This window comes from Siniperca chuatsi, linkage group LG20 (genome assembly GCF_020085105.1).
Source record: "Siniperca chuatsi isolate FFG_IHB_CAS linkage group LG20, ASM2008510v1, whole genome shotgun sequence".
Lineage (NCBI taxonomy): Eukaryota > Metazoa > Chordata > Actinopteri > Centrarchiformes > Sinipercidae > Siniperca > Siniperca chuatsi.
This window is the reverse complement of record NC_058061.1, coordinates 21,718,421-21,738,084: the sequence shown is the minus strand read 5'-3', so window position 1 is coordinate 21,738,084 and position 19,664 is coordinate 21,718,421. Positions and strand designations below refer to the sequence as shown.

Sequence of the window (19,664 nt, the reverse complement as noted above, 5' to 3'; positions counted from 1 at the left end):
CCCGGAACAAAAACACCGTCGGAAGAATCATCGATCAGATTCATGTCAGCCCCAACTTTCACACGAATAAGGGGAGGGAAAGGAGGAGATTTTCTTCAATAAAGCCAATATTTTCTGCTAGTTTTCCAGAACATATCGTAGCTGGGTGCAGTGGATAAACAGGATGGAAGATAACATTTTAAAGGGGAATTGTGAGTAACTATTCACCAAGTACTAACGTTACCTTTCGGAAACAGAAGTTTTAACTCATAGCTAGCTAGCTAACCACTTCACCCATTCTTACGGAGGAATGGTTTCACTGCGTTGCCGAGCAGATATTCATACGAAGAAAGCATTGTAGCTAATGTCAGCATTAAATCTTGCATAACTGTTGACCCATAATGTGAAATGGAGAGAAACACATACCCTTTAATTAACAGCGAGATTTGACCTATTTACATATAGCTAATGTTAACATTGCCTACATTTTTTCCAGGGCAGGTAGGTAAACGCAAATAAATATTCTGTGTGCAAAACATAACCAGAAATCAGAGATTGTGTGTGTGTGTGTTTTTTTTGTTTTGTTTTGTTTAGTTTATGGCAGTTAGACGTTAGGTTATGTAGTATCCTCATACCATATATGAAATGCCTTTGTGTTGCAGTAATAGCTGAAGTTGAGGATATTAAAGGAAATGAAAAAGTTGTACTCAAAGTTGAAGCACTAAAAAAGTTGAAGTGGCAGTTAAAATGGAAGCGGCGGATGGAGTTAAAGTTTTAGTTTGAGCGTTGAAATGAAATTGCAGTGACAGTTTAAATGTAAGCGCTGAGTTGAAGTGAAAGTACTAAAAGGAGTTGAAGAGACAGTCGAAGCTGGACGCTGCCTGATAAAGGAGTTTTTATGAAATTACATAAATGTTGCAGTATGATTAAGTTATCTCAGGAATGCATTCCATTGCTGATATAAAGTATGCCCCACAGGCAACCATTTAGAAATTTCTGGGTCCAAGTTTTGTAAGAAAGGATTAGGCTCGTCGGAGATGAACTGCGCCTCGCCTGGAAAGTGGACGAGATCAGGTGGCAGCAGCAGGGGGCAATGACAAAAAGCTGGACAGTTTCCAGCAGCCTTCAAAAAATATACAGGAAGTCACAGAAATATTTACATCCTGTTAGATTATGGAAGCAAATTAGGGTCGTTAATATTTTGAGCTTGTGAAATGATGTTCACAAATAATTTCACAGCCTGCAGTTGTATGTCACCTATTGTGTGCATTTGAAAAAAAATGCATGCACACAGATATCATTTGCACATGTGTAAAAAAAAAAAAAAAAAAAAAGTTTGCAGCTGTAAAAATATTTTGTGTATGTGTAATTAAAATATGTGCAGGAATATTTTCAACAGTGAGGTTTCACACAGTCTGCGAGACGGACACTCAAATGTCCTATCTTTGTATGTGACACTGAAGTTACAAGCTACGAATTACAAGCACAAATGTTGGCCATGTTTTAACGCCTGTGCTGACTAGCCAATCAGCACGTTGTACGTCAAACTGTCCAATCAGGGGGCAAAAGGTTCTAGCACGTTCTGGTTACTTTGTCCATCTGTAGTATGCTGGAGTCACCAGGTGGCTAATTAGCACGGAACATGCTAATTTAGCAGCTCATGAAAGAGGTGTATGTAAACAAATGTTCCCCCATCATAAAAACATAAGCCTGCGCATATTTTGCTGTGTTGACAGTTCACTACTGTCCCCTTTTTAGATTTGAAGATTGTATTATTAGCCTACTACTGTTACTTTCCTTGTCACTTGGTTTATTTTCCAGCAGACGTGAACATGTTACACGGAATGCAAACGGAACCTCCTCGACCTTTAGCTAACTACCTTCCTTCTCACATTAAATGCCCGCAGCATTGTCTTGAAGCACCTGTTAAAGAAGAGCCTTACTTTCCTTAATGGCAACGTTACTTGTTCAAACGGCACAACAACAAACGTTAGCCAACAGACTGTAGCAAGCTAACACATTAGCAACGAACACAAAATATATATGCACAGCTGTCTTGATATATCTAGTTAATTACGATGTAAAACTTCACTGGCATGTTCTGTGCTAATGAACCCCCTTGTATCCCAGGTGACTTTCTGTGCAAAAGATACATTCATTATACAAATAATTTTTTTTCATTTTCAAAACTAAAATGAATTAACAATTATTGTAATCTTAAACATCATCAATGTGAAGTCCTCTCTTTACAGTGTCAGCATATGATACCTGTGGTGCACATGATGCATCCTGTTGACCTTCCTCAGCATCGTTGTTGTGCTCCAAAACCACAAATGTAATATTTTATTGTACACGACCAATATATTGAACACAATATTTAGGATTAAAGATTACTGTTAATGTAGCAGGATCAGAAGATAGATGCTTTTAGTAATCAAAATTATAGATATCTAAGGTAAAACTAAGGTACACCAGAAAGGAAGAATATTATATATGTTTATACTATTTCAATGCTACTATTACTTACAGATTTAAATGCACAAGAGTCAACAACTAGCGATTTTCTATTTGCTGAAAATATTGAACCAAAGTCCAATCTCAGATATGAGACGGACAGGAAGGCTGTGTGTTCAGTATTTTAAAGCACCATACTGATGCTCAAATGTTGTACTTAACTGACAATAAGTGAACACTGTGGTATTTGTATAGTTTAGTGTTTGTAATACAAGTGACTGTAATGTCAGTGACAGCAACCTGAATTCAATTTCTTAAACTGTCTTAATATATTTGGGTTTATATATAAAAATCAGAATCAAAGAATAGTTTCTCCTTACAGCTGATTTATTACAGTATATAGAGGTTTAAACAACACAGCACTTATATACACTTACTGATTCAAACAATGTGAATGCTTATAGATTAGGTCCAATTATATGTGAATCAGTACAATGTGGGCAGTTTGATAGAGGAGAGGAGATGGACAGCGGGACACCTGTAAGACCAAATGGAAACATACATTAGACAGTTGTTTCAATATCAGAAATCCAATTAAGCAACTTCTACCCGAAGCTAAAATGTTATTAAACGTGTCTGCTTTTAATGTCTTCACATGAACAGAGTGTAAAATCATAATCACCACCAAATACCCCGATTAATACTGCATTTCCAGTTGTTGCTAGATTTACGTGAAACACACTGAAACATATCTACTCAGTGGGGCTGTTTTAGAAGTCTCAGTGTTTCACTACCACTTTATTAACTGTGTATGAGAAATTTTCATGGCACACTGTGGTAATTCAGCCCAACATTTCATTCATGTGTGTGAACTTACTGCTGATCTGCAGAGTCACTTACTGCAGAGTCACCAACAGTGATGGTTTGCAGTTAGAGACAGGAAGGAGGAGGATCGGGGGTGAGGGAGAGAGAAAGAAAGAAAGAGATTTTCAGTTCACGTCTGAAAACCAACCTCACAGCTCATTTAAATCCCAGGTCCTTTTCAGGGTGGACAGTTTATTTCCTTATTTCTTATCAAAGTCTCATTCAAGATTCTGTGTCAGTGTATTTGTGACAGTGGGTTCAAACCATAGACTGTATAGGTTCAAACTAGCAGGTCTACAAACAAAACAAAACAATGCAGTAAGTTAAATGGCAAAATTCTGCTCTAACAAGTCATCTGGCTGTGAGTCTCAATCTCTCGTTGAGCATTTCTTTCATCTGTCATGGGGTTTACAGTCAATATTGAAAGGAGCAGTGTGGAGGATTGAGTGGCATCTAGCTGTGAAATTGCAGTTTGCAACTATTTGAATACCACTCGCATCACCCTCCCCTACCAAGCGTGTAGGAGAAACAACGGTGGCTGCGAAACTAGTGAACGGCCCTATCTAGAGCCAGTGTTTGGTTTGTCCATTCTGGGCTACTGTAGAAACATGATGGTGCAACATGGCGACCTCCATGGAAGGGGACCCGCTCCCTACGTAGATAAAAACGGCTTATTCTGTGTTAATGAAAACACAACGATTCTTATTTTCAGGTGATTATACATGAATGAAAACATACTTATGAATATTATATTCCATTACCTGCCAATAGGTCCTCCTAAATTTTACACACTGCACCTTTAAGACAAATCAGTATCCACTTGCTATTAAAAGTTGAAAGCTTTGTGATTTTAATAAAGTTAAACAAGCATACAAAATACTACCAACTCCCATGAAAATGTATAGGCGTGGCAGCGCAGGTAGTTACTTCATCGTAACTTGGTTTTGTCCGTATCCATAAAACTTACCAACACTCTTTATTTTAGTTGTAATCTCTGCTGTCTAATAACTTTTACAGCGTTCGCTCCTCTGTTCTGCTGTTATAATAGATGTCTGAGCCGCGACACCTCGACTCGCCTCGTCTGTCGAGCCGTGACGTTAAGCCCCTGAAGGTCTAGGGCTTATGGGAAATTAAGTTTATTAAAGGCTGCTAACAAACATAAATATTGAATAAACAACAATATAATTATTATTTTTTTAAACTACTGTCCTTCTCTAAACATATAAAGCGAGCCATGCGACATACTGTTGAGAAAGGCTCTGTTCCAATGCTGGATTTTTAGTTATTAGGGTTGTTACAAATGTAAATGGGATTTTGAATGAGGTTTTCTTACTTCTGGACCGGCCCCCGGAAGTTCTGGTTGCACTTGGGGCATCTGGTGTCCTGTGGGCTGACAATGTGTTCATTAATGCTGCAGCTGATCCAGTGTTGAAGCTGGGAGCTAAAAACAAACAAGTAAAAATAAGCTGAATTCAAAGTAAATCAAGACGATCCTTGGTGTTAAGACAACCCACTTCTGTTTCCATTCAGGTACCCCTCTTCCCCTCTCCGCTCTGCGACTCCTGGTCCCACCAATTCGGCTGGTCTCGGCAGCCATCTGGCAGACCATCCAGCAGAAAGTTGTGGCTGATTATGGGATGCTTGAGGAGTTTGTTTCCATGGTTACAGACATTGTTCCAGAGCTACTCACCACTCACCAGAGGGCCCAACTTATCCTGGGCCTCAGAGCACGGGTGAGGAGGAGCAGTAGTGAATTATTAGCCACTAATAATTACCAGACAGTAACTGGTGTGTCTGTGGATTTGGGGTTGATCTTAAAACAGTGTCTTTTTTATATTACCACTGGGGACTTTTGAGAATAATTTCAAACATTTCAAATATATAATATAATATTTTTTTTATTTCTACATAGTGACTGTAATTACTTTAAGAACCAGTACCTGTGAGGCTGCTTTGGTGTCTGAACTCTTGAATATCTCTTGAATATATTCAAGACAGTTCCATTTTAAGAATTTCAATGTTCATTTTACAGTCATCGCCCTGCGACGAGTTGGCCACTGTCCAGGGTGTGCCCTGCCTAAGGCCCAAAGTCACTGGGATAGGCTCCAGTCACCCGCGACCCCCTAACGGGGACCAAGCGGTAGAAAATGGATGGATGGATGGATTTTACAGTCACCGGGAATATGATACTGGTTTAATAAACAGAGATATAAATGTAGTAATGCCTATAGACAAAGCTACCGAAATGTGTACTGTTGCAGCTAACTGTGCTAAATTCGATTTTTCAAAAGGAATTTTGGAGGAAGCGTTTTCTGCCTCCGTGGTTATGAAACGCTGTTGCTTTGTGGTTTTAGCTGATTCTGGAGTTGTGTCAGATTGAAGCTACTGCTGACTTTGAGCTTGTTCAACCACACCTGGACAGAGTGCAAATGCTCATCGAGGAATGGGTCACGGAGGTGAGTTTAAAGTGTTGTTACTTCGAATTAACGCACTTTGTGAGAAATTACATAAAGGTCTCTTTAAACATAACCATACGTTTGACAGCGATCGGTGTAATCTGCCCATGTCATGTTATGCAGGCCGGTGCTGCAAATATGGAAGTGCCGCACTCAAAGTTTGTGGATCTAGTTAAGAACATGCTGAAAGATCCTGAAGAAAGGGAGCACTTCTTTCAGGTCAGTGTTATTGTCACGCCTTGAATTTGTTCTGTTTATCAGTACTGCAGATCCTGATCAATATAGAAGATGCAATGAGCGAATGTATCAAAGAAGATCCGTTGGCTAATAGTTTTCTCAAAAATGCCATCAGCCATTAGAGTAGTTTCATTTTGTTATGGGCACGTGTCTATGGTAGTAATGTACAAAGGCACTCCCTGCACTGTAATGTTTGACAAAGATGAAGAGCTGACAGGTCATCTAGATGCACTATTTAAATGAAATCCTGTATTTCTGATTCTTTAATGACGTCAGTCTTTGTAGTTTTCACGTGTTTAACTAAATGTAATATACTTTGTGTCTTTCAGAAAGTTTTCCCTGAAGAGTTTGGTCCCACATATGATGAAGCACTTCACAGCTTGATGTGGATGTTTCTGTCCAGACTTGAAAAGTTTCTTCCTCTTCAAACTTTCCAACAGGTACATAAAGAATAGACTTTACAAGGACTTTGGAATTTGAAACAAACAACAAGGAATTTTACTTCACTTTAAGGTAGCTTTGCTCTTTTTATACAGGTACATTTCTTTTACCGTTTCCCTCCTTCCTTCTCATCTTTTCAGGTTGCCTCCATGTTTGGTGAGGTGTCCTCAGTTCTCGAGGAATGTACGGACTCTGTGTCTCGACGTGAGGAGCTCAAAACCCTGTTGCAGTATCAAAAAGACCTCATCCAACTGGATCACAATGGCAAGCCTTTATAGTTACTCATTTCTTTCAGTAACTCATGGGTTTATTTGGTTTGTCATTCTAATTTTGTCTTTTCCTTATCATTGTATTTTTTGAGAGAACATCACCACCCAACCAGCTGAGGAACTTTGCCTTGGTGCTGGGAAGTATAATGGGTGTCCATTAGGGGTGTACTAACATATTATTGCACAATATGTTGCGATACAAGAGCACATTCATGGAGTAGCCCGATCCTGGGATAGCTAAGGATAAGATAACTAAGGATAACCACATACAGTGTTTTGCTCAAGGTGAAACATTTTAAACTCAGATCAAATCACGTTTGTCTCATACACAATCATACACAGTCCGTGTAGTGAAATGTGTCCGTGCCTAGCTCCAGAAAGCAACTAACAAATGGTTAAAGAATAGAAGAGAATAAAATAATAATAAAATATTTTACAAAAGAAACAATAAACAATATATCTGTACGTTTCTTAGAAATGAAACAGTGAAACCATGAAACAGTATGACCATGGGTGAGTTTCAGAAAATTGAAACAATATAACCGATACATATATCATATGCAGTGTGTGGCAGGTGGATGGATTATAATTATGGGTTATAAATGATGTAAGTGAAGTGCAAGGCACTGGTCCAGGACCCGGACAGCCTGAGGGAAGATCCTCCTCCTCCTCCTCTCTGGTTTGGCCGTGAGGCAGCAGTAGCGCCTCCCTGACCCCAGCAGAGAGAGAGGAGTCTGTTGTTGGGGCGAGGGAGGTCTTTCATGATCCTCCGGAACTGGAGCAAGTTCAGACATTTGTGCTTTATCGTAATGAGCACTTTCTTATCTAGGTGCTCTTTTATTCTTCTATTCAGTTATACAGTATGCACATAATGAGCTGAGATTGTTTTTATGTAAGAGATTCCAATCTGAAAATCTACAAACACCAGTTTTTGCATCTTTTCTGGATAAGGAGGAATAAATACGGACTCTTCTACAGTCATAGTTTATTTTCAGTCAAACTGTAAAACATATTGTGAGTGCATCAAACTGTGATCCCTGTGTGGGATCAAACTGTAAGACTGCATTAAGGCTGCAACTAACGATTATTTTCATCATCAATTAATCTGCTGATTATTTTTTCAATTCATTGATTAATCGGTAGTCTATTAAAACGTCAAAAGCAGTGAATAAATGGCAATCACAACTTTCCAGAGTCCAAGATGTTTTGTCCGACCAACAGTCCAATATCCAAAGATATTCAGTTTTCTGAATACCTGAAACCTGAGAAATGTCAGCATTAATTGATTATCAAAATAGTTGCAATTACTTTTCTGTTGACTAATCGTTTCAGCCCTAGACTGCATTATTAGACCCCTAGTGCCCAAAAAGCCATTTAAAAATGACAAGCTTTCAGTGAGACCTTTATCAGAGCATCGGGTGTAGTGTTTAGCATATGTCCACAATCTGCTGTGTTAAAGTAAAATCTAATTTTACTCTAAATAATGTCGCTTTTTTAAGCTGTTCTCGAAACAGTGACTAATTAATGCTGCAGTAATCAGTGTGTAATGTAAAAAACAGACTGTTATCACCTCAGCTCTACAGAGTGCTTTAGTCTATTTCAGCTAATTGTTCTGGTTTTACGGCCCATAACTTTATTTAGTTTTAGTTCACTCTTTTCAGTGAAAAAGCTCTGGTAAACCCACTGTGACAGACACAGTTAGCAGCTAGCTGCTGAACACAGTGGAGCATTTAGCAGCTAAAGAGCCAGATATTTCTCTCAGGATGTGGTGGAGACCAAAAACAGAGCTAAAACGAGTATAAGGAATACTGGACTTGCCTTCATCAGGCAGAGGCAGACACAAACACAACTTCGAATGAACGCTAGTGTTGCTACGTGTCTGCTGGATGTGTGAACAGGCTAACACATCTGCCACAGCAGATTACGCTTGTAAAGAGTTCATATAGCATCATTACAGTTATTTGAATAGTGAATGACACTTAACAGTGGGTGTCGAGGTTTAGACTTTTTTTATTGCAATATTTTCTCTCTTTTCAGATGGTTCCTTGGATGGTGCCTGCATTATTTCAGCTCTCAAACTCCCCTCTATAGAAAGAACTGGGACAGATAAGACACAACCACAAGCCAACATCTTGGATAATGTGCTATCATGTACATCCGATTTGGAGAAGGAATCTTTAAAGTTGCCTCATGCAGTACAGATAAAAACAGAAACAAAAGATCAGATAAGTGAGATAAAGGTCGATGAAACGTATTGGACTCCTGGGGAAAATGGAACCGCTGTGCTTTTGGGAGATATTACAAGACACCAAGAAAATGTAGGCCTTCTTCGAAGTCAAGCGGAGGATGCGTCCCACCTTCTAAAACAATGCCGCGTTCAGCTAAAAAGACTGGACATGCCGCTGCCCTTGCGGTCTCGACCTGTGAGACGAAACAGAGGCCTGAGGCTGAAAAAGATTCTGTTGGAAGAGAAAAGAGGTCTTCGTGAAGAGGCCCTCTCTGCTCACAAATCAGCTTCTAGGAAGACAAAACCCTCCAATAGGGTTCTTTCAGAGGCCTCTGACAATGAGGATTCAAGCGGCTTCGACAAAGACTCATATATGGCTCCTATCAATGATTGCAGTGAGGACGACTCGTGGTCTTACTACTCAAATGAGGACTCTTGCCACAACACTAAAAGTAGTAGTCCCAGTATGGCTGATTCATGGTCTTACTACTCAGATGATGAGTGTTCCTTTGTGACTCTTGTCAGTAGTTATAGTGAAGGTGATACATTGTCTAGCTGCTCAAATGAGGACCCTTCCTTCATGGGTCCTAAAATGTTATCAGCTACCACAAGAAAGCAGGGAGTCTCCGGCATCAAAGCAAGCACTTCGAAAAAGACTCGTAAAGTCCAGTGCTTTCTCTGCAAGGAGCATGTGAATACAAGCTTGAGAACTCACATGAAAACCCACTTTCCCAGCGGTGATTACGCTTGCCCTCGATGCGACAGCAGGTTTAAACTCCTCTCATCCTTTAAGCTGCACTTGAGCAGAACCTGCTTTGAGTACGGTAAGCAGCAGGTGGATCCGGAGAAGCCGGACGAAGCCAAGAATCTTTACAAATGTGACAAATGCGAAGAGGCATTCAGGTACAAAGTTTCACTGGAAAGGCACAAACTGACCCACAACGAACTGTACTGCAATGTGTGTAGGAAGGTGTTACGAGACGCAGCAACTTTGGCGAGGCACAAGGCTTCTCACACCCTGTTTCAGTGTAACCGCTGTGAGGAGACCTTCACTCTTTTTAAGCCCTTGCTTAGGCACTGCGAAAACATCCATAAAATCAGCAGGCCGTTTAAATGCAACCATTGTCCGAAAACGTTTTCCAAGCTGCGCATTTTAATCGCACACGAGTGGAAACATACGGGTCATCTACCGTTCCAGTGCGCTCAGTGCGGCTTGAGATTCAAAACCGACGCAGATCTCATTTCCCACGAACGAGTCCACACGCGGGAGAAACCTTACCTTTGTGCAGAGTGCGGCAAGACCTTCTCCCAGAAGTCCAACCTGCTGCGGCACTTGAATTTCATCCACAGCGAGTCTCGAAATGAGAAGAAGCATTCTTGCTCCGAGTGTGAGAAATCCTTTAAAGAGAAAGGAGCCCTAAAAAAACACCAGAGGAGCAAACACTTAAAAGAATTGTTCCGTCATCCGTGCCCGTACTGTGGAAAGATGGTCTCCTCGTCAACAATCGCTAGGCATAAATTAATCCATACGGGAGAGAGACCTTACAAATGCACCATGCCTGAATGTGACAAGTACTTCAGGTCAACTTCTGAAGTGAAGAGGCATGTCCTTATACACCATACTACAGAGAGACCATATAAATGTGATGTCTGTGGGAAGGGCTTTATAAAAATGTGTTTTCTTAACGCACATGCTAAAATACACTCAGGAGAGAAGCCATTTGTTTGCCATTTCTGTGGCAAGGCTTTCCCCAAGCTATACAGCATGAAAAGACACAAAAAACTTGTACATACATTTGTAACACATTAAGAGAACAGGCCTGTGTTCACAACATAGGGGTTCAGAAGTAATGGTTGCTGACATTTTTATCAAACAGATTCATTGTAATGTTGAGACAAACCGTTCATGGAGTTTGCATTGTACGCAAGACATACGTGTATAAAACTACATCAAAGAGTACGCCACACCGATTTAGTATTGCACTTCATTAACAGTGTTATCGATCTCATGATGGACAGTCTGTAGCCCACTCCTCATCTCTGCGTGAGGCTCGCAGCTCAAGCAGAGATTCATTTCTAACAGTTGATTCACTTTCATAGACATAAAAGTATTTTTATCTGGTGATCTGTGTAAAAAAAAAACAAACATCCACTATGTTGATTGTGATGAAAAGAAAAACTCCAGGTGGGCGCGTACTTGAACAGGCACTGTATGCATTTATTTTCTGCTCTCAATTATATTGCCAAACTTCACATGTTACATGAGGATACATTGTAACAGTATGTCACATTATTGGGAGATTTGTATCAACCTAATTAGGCATTGCATGGAAGGCCTAACTAAAAAAAATGGGGTTAAAACAGATACATTACCTGTCTGTGGGGATTGCATTTATATGATGTGTTAGTATCTGTAGGGTTTATCTGCTAACATTCCATCTGCTATTTCATAGTTTAAAAATAGTTGCAGCACCACCCACATGCTAAACAGTTCGAGAAGTTTTTTTTAAATTATTTTTTTTACATTTTGTATATATTAATTTTTCCTTGAAACATAAAATATGCATCTTCCTTTAAAAAAAAACAATAAATGTTTCATTGTTTATGTGTTTATGAGGGAAGATTAAAATACATTGAAACAGTGTGTAATTGAGCCTGAACATCAAACACACATGAGTGTCTGATGCTTTCTTGGTTTTGTGAGGAGCTAGGTGAAGATTTCTTTCGTCTCAAATGGAGCAGAGCTGAACTCAGGGTAATCAGGATTTGGATGGAGAACGGGGGGGGGGATGTGACCACCAGACTAAGGCTAGACTTTTATGTGTCTTAATTGATGATCAAATACACAACGAAAACAAAATAATGAAATCCAACACTTACCACGTTTGGGTGTAAACGTAAAAATGACATTGTTTTATTTAAATATAGCAGACACACATGACAGAAGAGAGAGAGAGAGGGGAGCACCAAAAACGAAGATGCGGAACGTTTCAAACCCCGCTGCCTCTCGTCGGATTGTTATTCCGTACGGAACCCAAGGCAACCGTTGACGCACAAAGATCGCCTGTGTGACTTCGCTCTCTGGACACAACCACCGTTAAATATTTTGTTTGACTTAGGTCGAGCGACGGACATTGTTTTCCCCAACTGTAATGTAACTGCAGTGAATACACAGGATGGACGGAGGTATTTCAGAGTTACCTGGTGAGTATAAACGGTTTCAGATAGATTTGTTTGGCTAGGCCGCAACGCAGCCCGCGCGCGGGAATGGCATTGCTAATTTTGTCGGGAAATAGCAGTTTATAAGATAATTTAGAATGAAACGCATTTAAATTGAATTTAGACTGCCACTGATATCCCGTTGTTCATCCTACCACGGAAACAGGTAGCTGGCTTAACGGCATTACGTAAGTTACATTAAGTTTCGGAATACGTGCTAACGCTAGGCTATGGCTAGTGCTGTCTTAGCTAACGCTAGCTAAACTAGCTGTAGGAAACTGTCTAATTATTTAACTAACTATGCTGATTTCGAATGAACTGCGACAACCCCTAAACAATGGTCTAAACAACATGGTGGGTGTTTGTAAATATATTTACAATGTATGTGTGCCACTTTTTATGATGTAACGTTATTCGCATATCAACATGTAATATTAGGTCAATCTTATATCACGGAAATGAAAGTAGACGCATCCGCCTCAACACGAGCTTGGCATTTAAGTATTTTTGTTCAGTTCTGAAAGAAAAATAATATCCTTACCTTACCATTACCTGGGGCCACAGTTTTGTCATCAGTCTATGGATTTATGATTGGCGCACCAAAGATAAGTAAACAAGATCAGGGATTAAACATAAGTCGTGGTTGGCTGCGATAATCAACCAAGATGCTAGACCCTAGTTTTACAGATGGGTGCTATAATGGGTGTATTTGTTGCATTCTCTCTTACTGGCATAAACTCTGGGTAAACTGATTCTGCTTCTAACCATTTCAAATGCAGTTACGGCGTGAGTTGTGGATTTGGATTTTTTTTAATGTATCCCCTGTATTCCCTCTGTTGTTACATCCCAGTCACTAAGCTAACATTACCATCAGCCCCCCTCACCCGTCTCGTTACCCCGATAAAATGGAGATGAAGGGAATTTTGTCTGTGGTGCTCACAGCATTGAAAAATTGCATTTGAATAAATAAATAGCGGCTTTTCTGTCCAGAAATGGACTTCAGAATTAAAGAAATGGCACAGGGAACCAAAGCTGTCTTGTATAAAATAGTGTGTTCTCAATCTACAAAAAGTGTTTAATATATCAACATTTTAAACGTTTTTAAAAATGTATTTCCCTGTTTGCAGGTCCCACTCTTCCCCTCTCCGCTCTGCGCCTCCTGGTCCCACCAATTCGGCTGGTCTCTGCAGCCATCTGGCAGACGGTGGAGCAGAAAATTGTGTCGGATTATGGGCTGCTTGAGGAGTTTGTTTTCATGGTTACGGAGATTGTTCCTCAACTTCTCTCCACAAGGCAGCGGGCTGAACTCATTTTGGGTCTCAGAGCACGGGTGAGGAAGAGTTGAAGTTTTTGTTTTTCAAAAGCACTGAAAACAAACAAATAAGAGTAATAAGATAGATTTTTGTGGGGATAATGTGGCATGGCTGCAGCAATTGGCAGGTAAGGGGGTATGTAAACATCATGGAGCCAACAAAACAGCACTTTTAGTCTCTATATAAATTGAAAGAAATAAAATTGATTGAAATATCTACAGTGCAGAAAACCCCACCAAAGCCTGAAGGCATTTTTCCGATCAAAGAGACTGACGTGCTTAAATTTATACGCAATTTTAGACTGCTGAACATTTTCATGCTGCTCATCTACAAATCAATTACAATACAGCATGAAATGACACAGAATACACTGGCTGGTGTGACATTTCCTAAGTGCCATTTTTGTATTGCGTTTTGGGAAAAACACACACAAACCAAAACAATGGAGGCAAAACCGAAAAAGAAGTTTATGGGACTAGTGTCAGCACTGTGGCCGATGCTTGTTCATTGTTTTGCGGCATTTTCAAAACAGAGAAGCTGCAAAGATAGATGATGATGTGCCTCTGCGCTCATATACGTTTTTCTTTTTACATCATAGCACTACAATTCACCACGCATCCATCTCAGTTATGCAGCACTTGGCATCACTGTCAGCCTCAGCTTGTACAGTTTGACACTGACCAAGTTTTATTAGACCCATGTCGCACAGACAAGCAGCAACGTACACAGTCGTCGTCGTCACACAATGTAAAGGTGCCTTAAGGCTGACAGTGTATAACATTTTAAAATAAAATTGGTGTATTCTAATAGGCAATCTGGTGTATTTGAAACCCAAAACGATCCTTTAATTGGGCTTTGATCCCTGCAGTGTGCACGCCTTCAGACAGAACATTTGCAGTTTTCTGTACATGCTATTGCTATTTCAGTGTGATGGATTACTTTTAAACATGGTGGATGGAACAGAGGAGTTTTTAAATTGATCACATCTAAGTTTGTAAGATCATCAAACTGGCTGGCACACATTCTCCTTCTCATCCATACTCTTCCATCTGTTGCAAAAAACAACAACCCAGCAATCTCTTTATACTGTCTCCATGTCTAGAGAACATACTGTTTCATTTTCTGTTTTTTGTTGCTGTTACAATGGTACAAAGGCCTTTTTTTATAAATAATCTTCCACTTGTAATGTTAGTCATTTTTTAGCTCATGTTGTCTTTGTTTTGCATTACCCTGTTGGTACTGTATCCATCATCGCTTCTTCACAGCGACTAGCAGCCTCTGCTTTCTTGTGTGGAAGAACTGTAATTCTAAAACAAGTATGTCTGTGTCTTAAGAAGAGACACCCGTCAGGAGGTCCTCACAGATCCACTGTTTTTCTTAAATTTGAGGAAAGACAATGCACCGGGACTGCGTATAAGTGAAGCATTCAGATGTTAGAAGTAAAAATGTTTCCTGTGATGTGACAGGTTCATTAATCAGAGAAGTGTGCCTTACCTTTGGCACTTTGTGGATGGTTATTTTAGACCCACTGTGAATTGAAACAGAACAGCAGGCAGATGATCAGCTCTGGACTACAGAATCACTTGTTCATTAGTGCTGCTGTCCTCTAATTGTAGCTGATCCTGGAGTTGTGTCGCTCTGAGGAGACCGCTGACCTCCAGATTATTCAGCCACATCTTGACCGAATGCAGAACCTCAGATCTCTGTGGAACGTGGAGGTGAGTCTAAACCTGTAGTCAACATGAAATATCTGCAGTGGCCTTTTTGTGGTTGCAGTACATTTGTTTACATAACTGTTGTTTGGGCATTACTGATCCAGTGTGGGTTTTTTTCTTTATTATTTCAGTCACATGCTATTATTATTCCAAAATGATTTCAAATCACAAGTTCCAGGGCACAGATGTTGACATTATCATGCTCTGAAGTAACACCTGCCATTTTAAAACCTCTTTTATTGCAGACCGATAATGCAGAACAAGAAGTATCTGACTCACATTTCATGGGTCTTGTCCAAAATCTGCTGAGAGATCCTGAAGAGAGAAGAAACTTTTTCCAGGTAAGTTTTGGTTGTATACATGTTTACACAGATGAGTTTAATGTTTCAAAGGTTAAAGATAGCTGAAGATTATATTTGACTGGGAATTCTTTGTCTTATGATGTACTCCTGTTTGCTCTGTATTTGAGAATTCATGGTTTGTATGGACAGCTCAGATATTTGGTATTTATGAATTTCTTTGTGTTCCAGGATGTTTTCCCAGAAGACTTTGGCCCCACATATGATAAAGCAATCCAGACACTGATGTGGCTGTTTCTGTCCAGACTTGAAAAGCTTCTCCCCACCCAAACTCTCCAGCAGGTAGACTTTAATATCAATTCAAAAATAGGTTATTGCACACAGTGTATTTCTGCTTCAGTGCTTCATACTACACTAAAGACTTGACATTTTGCTTCACAGGGGAGCAGTTTATCCAAGTAGTACTTGGAATTTCAGTCTCAGTTGAATTAGTTTTAGTGCTTTTGTTTTTGTATATGATTGTCATTGCAGTATTGTAAAACTCCTTTGAAATGGCAGATGTTTTTTCTTTTGTTTCATATGTATATGAAAAAACAAATTTCACCTAATATTAGGACAATCCAGTGCTGTCACCTCACATTAGTTTTTATTTTGTCTTTGTCAGATTGCATCTCTGCTCAGCGATGCCTCGTCCGTTCTGAATGAATGCATGGAGACTTTCGCTCAACCTCAGGAGCTCAAAACCTTGATGGACACTCAGAAAGATCTCAGCCAGTTAGAGGACATAGGTGTGCTTCCCAGAATTTCAATGACCTATTCAAAGAATGTAATAGATATTCAACACTTTATGTTTGGAACAGAAACCCTATTGCACAGTAACATATGTCATGCCAATTCATTTTCACTCAGCAAAAGTAGTCATGCAGATTCAGTAGTTTCATTTGCATGTCAATTTAACAGTTCGTGTGATCTTCTTTCTTTTCAGAATCTTACATTGTGGACAGTGGTATCTTGTCAGCCCTGTGTCTCCCTCCTGTGGAAAGAGTTGTGATCGTTAATGAACAAACAGAAACGGATGCAGAGAGCGGACTCGTGTATACGGTCTGCACAGAGATGGAGGTGGAATCTGAGAACAAAGAGGTTTACGTGGAGGGAAGTGGAAACGCCGAGGAGTGTGTGCAAACCCAGTGGTTTGGTCTTAGCAGCGAGGTGAAAGCAGAAATGGACACTGTGGTGGCTACAGATGCCGTCGAAGGCACTGAGGCCAGTGAGAGTGAAATGGCTGAAGAACACCATGACGACCAATCTGGTACACTGATCATCGGGGAGGACGGCCAGGTGTCGGTGCTTGACGGCGTGGAGAAGAAGCCAAATAGACGCGGGAGGAAAAAGAAACGTCCCGCAGATGAAGACTTTGAAGTGCGGAGCAGAGCGAGGGGCAAACAAGAAGATCCAGAATCTGACGTCTTGTGGGAAAGACCTGTGAGAAAGAACCGTGGACTCAAGATGAAACGCTACCTGTCGCAGTGGAGAAAATCAGGAAAGACACAGGCCAGTAATACTACTAACAGTAGCCCTAAAAAGTTTGCCAGATCCCAAGCTTCAACCAAAAGCAATGACTTGGACGAGAGAACATGCAAAGTGTGCGGCAAGGTGGTGAGTCGTGCCAAGTTCTTAGAGCGTCACATGAATCGACACTCGGAGGAGCTGCCCTATTCTTGCCCTGCGTGTAAAAGGTTTTATAAGAGCTCGCGTTACTTGCAACAACACAAATGTCCAAGTCTGACAAAAGCAAAGGCTGGCAGGAAAGCAAAGGAACAGGAGAACGCAGCAGATGAAGGTGAACAATCATCCAGTGGGGTTCCTTGTGAGGCGACCAATGAAGAGCAGCCGTCAGACAGCACAGCCCAGGACCCTGATTACTCACCCTCTGCAGAGCGGAGATCTTCCAAAGAATCGGGACAGAAAAGCCCAGAAGGAAACAAAAGTGTGATAGAAGGTCCGTTCTATTGTCCTCACTGCAGCGTCGAGTTTAAGTGCAAACAAACTTTTAGGTTCCATTTAAGGAACATTTGCTACAATGAGCAACAGGTGGATCCTGAGAGGCCTGAGGATGTTAAGCATTGTTTCAGGTGTGATGAATGTGACAAGGCATTCAAGTACAAATCAACATTGGACTCCCACAAACAAACTCACAACCCGCTCTACTGCGAGGTGTGCATGAAACTGGTACGTGACTCTGAGGCATTGGCAATGCACAAAGAATCCCACACTCCATTTCAGTGTAACCAATGTGAGGAGAATTTCCCTGTGTTCAAGGCCCTTCATAAGCACTACCTCGACGTCCATAATCCCACCGAGCCTTTTACCTGCACCCACTGTCAGACAACTTTTGCCAGTTTGAAGCGTTTCATCAGACATGAGTGGAAACACACTGGTTACCAACCATTTCAGTGCCCTCATTGCAGTAAAAGATTCAGATCGTACTCTGACCTCGTGGAACACCAGAAAAAACACACTAAAGCGTATCCCTTCCTCTGCTGGGAATGTGGCAAGAAATTCAGGCACGGCGTTACGTTGACGCGGCACGTGGAGCGCGTGCATCACTCTGGCGAACCTGTAACCGAGAAACCCACGCCGACTTTCACCTGCGCTCAGTGCGGGAAAACCTTCACTTCCAGAAGATGCCTTCTGAAACATGACAATTTCCATCACAAAGGGCTGCGTTTCCCGTGTGAGCACTGTGGAAAGGGATTCTTTGGCAAGGACGCTTTGGTGAGGCATACTTTGATTCACACAGGCGAAAGGCCTTTCAAGTGTGACGACTGCGATAAGTCTTTCAGATCCGCTGCAGAATTAAAGATACACAGGAGATACCATACTGGGGAAAGACCATTTAAGTGCAACATCTGTGAAAAAGGTTTTGTCCAGTCCTGCTTTCTTACCTTACACATGCGAACCCATACAGGAGAGAGACCATATGTTTGTACAGTATGTAACAAGGGCTTTTCAAGCTTGCATGGCCTAAAAAGACACAGGAGACTTGTTCATGCATAGTTAATGTTAACATAGGGATGCTCTATTTAACATTCCCCAATTGAAGGAGGTCAGCATCAGCTGTAGACCTGAACTTGAGGAACTGTTGAGGATTTGACCTTGCTCAAGAACACTTTGGCAGTCTGGGTGCTGACTGAGATGGGGAATTAAAAGCAGGTTTTCCAGTTAAGGACATTCTCCTTAAAATGTCAGCCCCACTGCTATCTCTGTGCCTGTCACAGCTTGGATTGTGAGGAACTGTGTCATTGTATAGTGCATTATAAAAATGTAACTTTGTATTTTTTACAGAAACGATTGCTGTAGTTCTACAAAAGATTTGTATGTATAAATGATACAAGCCTTGGTTCCTTGGGGAATTGATTTCTTTTTCTTGAATAAACTGAACAGTTGATTCCAAGTGTCATTTGATTTACTCAAGAGTGAGGCCATTCAAATGATTTAGAGCATTTGATAGAATTTTGGGCTGGATTGAATGCAGGGAGGGAGCATTCAGAAGTTGTTCCTACAGAATATGGTAGCCACTAAATATACTGTTTTACAGGAAGTACATATAATTGGATTTTGGACTAAAAGTGTAGCCATAGTGTTAATGAACCAATGTGGAAGAATGTTGTTAAAATTGTGGTTACTAAATTACATATCTGCAATGCTCAACCCCTAGATAGCTCTTAATCATTATTATCTGGAACAGTGGAAGAACTGCAATTGCCTCATGACCAGCAAGCAGCCGAGGATGTTTAATGTCAGGTTTTCTTTGTTTTTAACATTCAAGTCATTTTGACATGTCACATTAGAAAAAGCACAGGTGTAAATAACATTTAATGATGGCTGAATTCCATTTAGCTGCTTCAGTTTTAGGTTCCTGGTATTGTTCATGGCTAACTGGGACACTTGAATAGAATGGAGCCGTCGTTAATGTTATTAGTAACGCGTGTGCTTTTTGTACAATGACAAGTCAAAATGCTCAGCATAAAGCAGTATATGACTGAGATAGCATATTCAGTGTTGGGCAAGTTACTTTCAGAATGTAATATATAACATCTTACTAGTTATTTTCATTTTAAAGTAATACGTTTCTTTACAATATTACTGTCTGTGTAGAGTAATGCACTACTGATTACACTACTTTTGTGT

The 19,664-nt window shown here is 40.5% G+C and overlaps 2 protein-coding genes and 1 long non-coding RNA gene across 4 annotated transcripts; 2 read left to right on the top strand and 1 right to left on the bottom strand.

The window, feature by feature from the left end:
* The first annotated feature begins 26 nt into the window (after positions 1–26).
* Positions 27–11,538, top strand: LOC122867830 (zinc finger protein 3 homolog). 2 transcript variants are annotated; one of them, XM_044179106.1, is made up of 7 exons: positions 27–191; positions 4,828–5,030; positions 5,652–5,753; positions 5,877–5,972; positions 6,320–6,430; positions 6,572–6,695; positions 8,738–11,538. In XM_044179106.1, the coding sequence occupies exons 1-7, from the start codon at positions 164–166 to the stop codon at positions 10,735–10,737; spliced, it is 2,664 nt and encodes an 887-aa protein (XP_044035041.1). In that variant the 5' UTR covers positions 27–163; the 3' UTR covers positions 10,738–11,538. The 2 variants fall into 2 exon arrangements, with proteins under 2 accessions (XP_044035041.1, XP_044035042.1); XM_044179107.1 differs by lacking the exon at positions 27–191 and having other exon boundaries at positions 4,896–5,030; positions 5,589–5,753.
* Positions 1,277–13,267, bottom strand: LOC122867836. Its single transcript, XR_006376005.1, has 4 exons — positions 12,688–13,267; positions 4,631–4,738; positions 3,311–3,332; positions 1,277–2,971 (listed from the first exon to the last, which is right to left on the bottom strand). It is a non-coding gene; the product is annotated as an uncharacterized LOC122867836 (long non-coding RNA).
* Positions 11,727–18,921, top strand: LOC122867829 (zinc finger protein 271-like). The gene is made up of 7 exons (XM_044179104.1): positions 11,727–12,131; positions 13,274–13,476; positions 15,076–15,177; positions 15,420–15,515; positions 15,705–15,815; positions 16,138–16,261; positions 16,459–18,921. The coding sequence occupies exons 1-7, from the start codon at positions 12,104–12,106 to the stop codon at positions 18,528–18,530; spliced, it is 2,736 nt and encodes a 911-aa protein (XP_044035039.1). The 5' UTR covers positions 11,727–12,103; the 3' UTR covers positions 18,531–18,921.
* Positions 18,922–19,664: the final 743 nt, after the last annotated feature.